General features: G+C 36.8%; 1 protein-coding gene across 1 annotated transcript in view; it reads left to right on the plus strand.

Moving 5' to 3' along the window:
• The window catches only part of LOC105171897 (ubiquitin carboxyl-terminal hydrolase 2), a 9040-nt gene continuing 4234 nt past the window's right edge, over positions 1–4806 (plus strand). The window contains 6 exon segments of the mRNA XM_011093153.2: positions 1–322; positions 1626–1702; positions 2696–2778; positions 3189–3243; positions 4325–4803; positions 4805–4806. The exon segment at positions 4805–4806 is cut by the window's right edge and continues 2437 nt beyond it. Coding sequence (XP_011091455.1) covers positions 280–322; positions 1626–1702; positions 2696–2778; positions 3189–3243; positions 4325–4803; positions 4805–4806 — 739 coding nt within the window. The 5' untranslated portion in view covers positions 1–279.

Raw genomic sequence — 4806 nt, forward strand, 5'->3', positions numbered from 1 at the left:
ACCACCACCCTCAAATCTAAAAAAGACCCCTACTCTCCCTCCCCCCTCCTCTCTCTCTCTCTCCCCCCGCCGCCTCCACCGTCTCACTGGTGGCGCCGCTCCGCCCTACTCGGTCTCCGCTGTATTGTACGCTGTTTACTTCAGCCACTAGCTTGTTGGCGTACGTTATTTGATCCGGGGACCGGTAAACGAGATTGGGCCTGATACGGTCCTCTTCTATTCGAGGGATCTGACTAGAAGCACTGGCTCATTAAGGATTACAGTCGTACTTGCGTGCAGATGATCGAAACATACGTCAGTACAGCTGCCCAAGTCTTCGCAGGTCAGTAAACCCTAACCCCAACTCACAGTTATGGACGAGTGTTGAATCTTTGGATTCGGAAAAAACTTTATGGACATGCTCCGTCTTAAGTTTGCTTAGAAAAGATCGTTTCTCTCTATTTTAAATTTTTTGTCTGGTTGGTAGTAACGTATAATTGTATATAATTTGTATGTTATCGCATAGATAAATGTCATACTGGTAGATGATACGCACTCAATTTTAAGGAGTGGATATTTCTTTGAGGAAAACTGGACAATTTTTTTGGTCTTTTTTCCTACTGTTCAGTACTGTGTTTTATTGAGTTCTGTTGTTTACTTGTGTCAGTATGTGTTGGTTGATTCCTGCTATATGGTAGTGTATCCTGTGTTCAATAAGAACTGAGAAGTAAGAAGCGGGTAGACCTTAAGCACAGACATACGTTCTGTGTGCTTGTTTTTCTAGTTTGACAGTCACTTTTAATGTTTGTGTTTTAACTTACCACAATTTCACCGGGGACCTCCCTTCAGAAAATTAGGTGATTGAATCTCCACAAATAACGTGTTCACTGTATTCTGGATAACAAATCAATAAATGGTGCACAGACACTTAGCATAGGACTGTACCTGACCCAAGACCCAGTGAGCCTCAGATTTTGTTGCCATCAGTCTGGGCATTTCAGACGAAACCTCATCGCCTTAGCCATTGGCATGCCTTTTGGTTGCTGCAAAGGTGATGAATTGTTATTTGCTACTATCCATGGTGTGAATTTGCACGTTGAATATGGATTAGTATACAGTTGATCTGAATAAGGGTGCAGGAATTCTAGAAACGAATGCTTATGAAGATTACAATAACATGAACAGTATATTTTTATGGAAGGATTCTAAGAGTTAATCCTCTTCCTAAAACATTTAAAGTAAAAGTTAAAGATTAATAGAAAGAATAGATTTTTTATATCTAATTAAAAGTAAATTGAATGAATTGAATACATGCTATAACTGGAGGTGGGATGGTAGCAAAGAGCGGCAGAAAGAGACCTAGATCTGGGAGCTCAATGTGGCTGCTATATTCAATCTCTTCTAGCATAATTTGTTTAAGACTTTCTTGGTTGTCAAAAACTGTGGATACCTATTATATCCACACCTGCACTATTCTAGATCTGATTCTGATATGTCATATTCTACATTGAATTGAAATAAGCATGCAAAGAATGTGAAATGAACACCACAAAAGTTTTTTCTTGTATATGTTTGATTTTTAAAATTTATGAGCATTTTTAAATAGTGTAACTTTTTTAAGCATTATTCTTCATGTTTTCTTCTAGGCAATGTTAACCTTGAGGCTGCTGCAAATTGGATAGTTAAACATGAGAATGAACCAGATATTGACCAAATGCCATTGGTATGAGTTTTGTTTTTCTTGTACATAGATTATTGACATCTTATATCTCTTCTAGTGATCTCTCCCAGTGTCCAACATTCTCTCACATACATATCCACACTCATATTGACAACCTCTATGATTTGCTAAAAAGAAGGATATTTAAAATCTATTGGCCACTGACTGCAGTGAATTTCATTCATCATAAAAAAATTTGAAAGTGATTCGATGTCTTTAATGGGCATTGCTAACACCAATCCTAAAAACTCACTGATTGAAACGGGCTTAAGGAGGCCCAGGACGTTGACACCTATAATCTGATCTGTTGATGTAGGTTTGCTATTTGTTTGGACTTAATTGTTCAGCAGCAATATCTTATGACTCTAATTTGGAGTATCCGTTGGTAACGGCTGGTCAGATCTAGACTGATGATGTTTATCTAGATCTGAAGCCAATCCAATTGTATGTATGATTTTGTATGCTAAATCTATATCTAGTTCTCTACAGGTCTGGGAACTCGGTGTGCAGTCTTGTTACACATCTTTTGTACCAAAGAAAAGATAAATTAACTTGCTACCATGTAATCTATGATCTGTTCAAATCAAAAGATTAATAGTTTGTATGTTATCTAGATATCCTGCTATATCACTAAATCTGAATACTTAAAACAATGATTGATTGGAAACTCAAGTCAGTAAATGTTGAGACTCATTGGGTGGGAAATGGACAAATTCTGGTTTTGGCAGCTGATCCCCTTTTTGTTGTTTGGTGGAAGGACATTTTCTGCTATTTATAAAATTTCACATGATGTCTTGTGCGGTGTTGTGCCATGCAGAGTCATTCCTATTATGATGATGTGCCTCTCAGCAGCAATGCAACGTGGTTGTTGCTTTATTTGGACCTCTGAACTGAATACTTTACATTTTAGTAAATTTGTGTCTCACTGAATATGTTAGTATCTTATTTTTGGACTGGTTGGGGCATAAATCTCATTGTACCCATACTTATGCTTAGGTACATGTCAGTTCGGAAACACCCGAGGCTCCAAAGACATCTATCGCACAAGAAGAGGTTAAGCAGAAAGAACAAGAATTAAGGTAAGTAGGTAACCTCGTCAGTTTTGAATTTTGTTGTGGATTCAATTTCTGTGCTCTTTTGCTCATTGCGAAATCAGTCCATGTAATTGTTAATATCACAGCAAATTTGTTTGGATTATCATGCACTGGCAATTGGTAAAATTATGTCCCAGATTGCTGTTTGGTGTTTATTACAATAAGTCTTACATGGTTCACAACAAAATCTTCATCACCATGGTGGTAATCATGAAATTCTTTTGGAATTTAGTTTACTAATTATTGGAATTCCGAAAACGTCTTGTGGCTCTCCTATTTGCTGGATGATGTTCTCTTGTTTCATGGCGAGTCATAATTTGTGAAGATATTTATTTCATTGTTTATGTGCTTCTAGTTCTTAAATTCTTTTAATTATATCACTTTGGAATTATCAGGGAACACTGCGAAAAGATAGAGGAGGACAAACAAACAGTAAAGGAAAGGGAGAAGGTAGGTCTTGTTTCAGATAGTTATATGTTTAGTTTTATCGAACAAATTATGGAGATTGGGGATCGATGCAGTAATGTACAATTTTTCTTCTATATATTTTGTGCTTTGGTTCCCCGTGTATGCCTGGCATGCTGATACAGTATTACATACAAGTTGTTATCCATATGCAGCCATAATTCAGAAACTATATATTTATGTTCTAGTGTTCTGTTTCTGCAATATGGATTGTTTTGCTAAATATCATACCAAATAGTCTAGGCAATTCTGTAGGACATGGCGGCACAAGCAGTTTCTAATTCTATACAATGAGAACTGTCTGTAACAAGTGGCGTGATGCATTTTCTTACAAAATACTAATTTTATTGTAATAACATTTCATGTGCTGATGTTTAATAGTTTCTGCTATGTTCATTAATTGATGTACTGCATTATTTGATGGTATAATTTTTGTGCTTTACAAGCTTATTTTAATTATTATCGGAAAAAAACTAGAAAGAAGAAGATTGTAGAGAGGAGGGGGGACAAGTAAAAGGAAAGTAAAATGAAAAAGAAGTGGAATAATAGGGACATGCATAGTATCGCAAATAAAGTAGAAAGAAGAGCAAGGTTGCAGAGAGAAGGAGGGTTATGCAAACGAAAAGAAAATTGGAAAGAAAAAAGGTGAGAATAACTGAGACATGTCTATTTATGATGAAGAGAGTTAACTGACCAGACCAGAATGTGGGAGGATACTAATTAGTCTCTCCTCATTTCTAAACGAGTACAGATTATTTCTCTATTTTAGACTCATACTGAACAGTTTGTTCTGTGGCACTTCTTGAGTTGTTCAATATTGAATTTCGTGTGGAATGTTGATGAGGAATGACACTATAGATTCATGCTGGACAAGCAATAGTCAATACTCAAACTTGATACCTCTAGAAAATTTTGAATATTTAAGGCTTGTCCTTCAGATACTTTGATGTCTGAACAGCAGTAGTTTGCTTGAATTAGTGATTGTCTTGTTCTCTAATATTTGGTTTTCATGCTGTTTTATAAATTTCAATGTGATTATGGTTTTGATTTAATTGGATGTTTGCAGGCAATAATGGGGAAAAAGGTGAAGAAGAAAACGAGAAGTGGTCAGAAAGAGAAACAGGGGCCATCTACATCTCCTAGAACTGTTTCTAAACAAGGCACGAGCAATGCTGAAACCCCTGATGATGGAGTTGCAGGTATTAAAGATAGAGGACTATGTTCCCATCTTGATAGAGGAATTAATTTGGAGAAACTGTCTGCCAAACTTAGGTCTTCAGAATCTCTTATATGTGAAGATTGTCGGGGAAGTGTTGTTGATAGACGAGCAAAGAAGGGAAAGGGTAAACATGGGAAAAAAGGGGGGACAAATTCAAAGCCAGAGTCAAAAGCAATTTGGATTTGCCTGGAATGTGGGCATTTCTCATGTGGAGGTGTTGGATTACCAACTACTCCTCAGAGCCATGCTGTTCGGCATGCAAAACAGAATCATCATCCGTTAGTGCTCCATTATGAAAACCATCAACAACTTTGGTGTTTTCCTTGCAA

This window comes from Sesamum indicum, linkage group LG10 (genome assembly GCF_000512975.1).
Source record: "Sesamum indicum cultivar Zhongzhi No. 13 linkage group LG10, S_indicum_v1.0, whole genome shotgun sequence".
NCBI lineage: Eukaryota > Viridiplantae > Streptophyta > Magnoliopsida > Lamiales > Pedaliaceae > Sesamum > Sesamum indicum.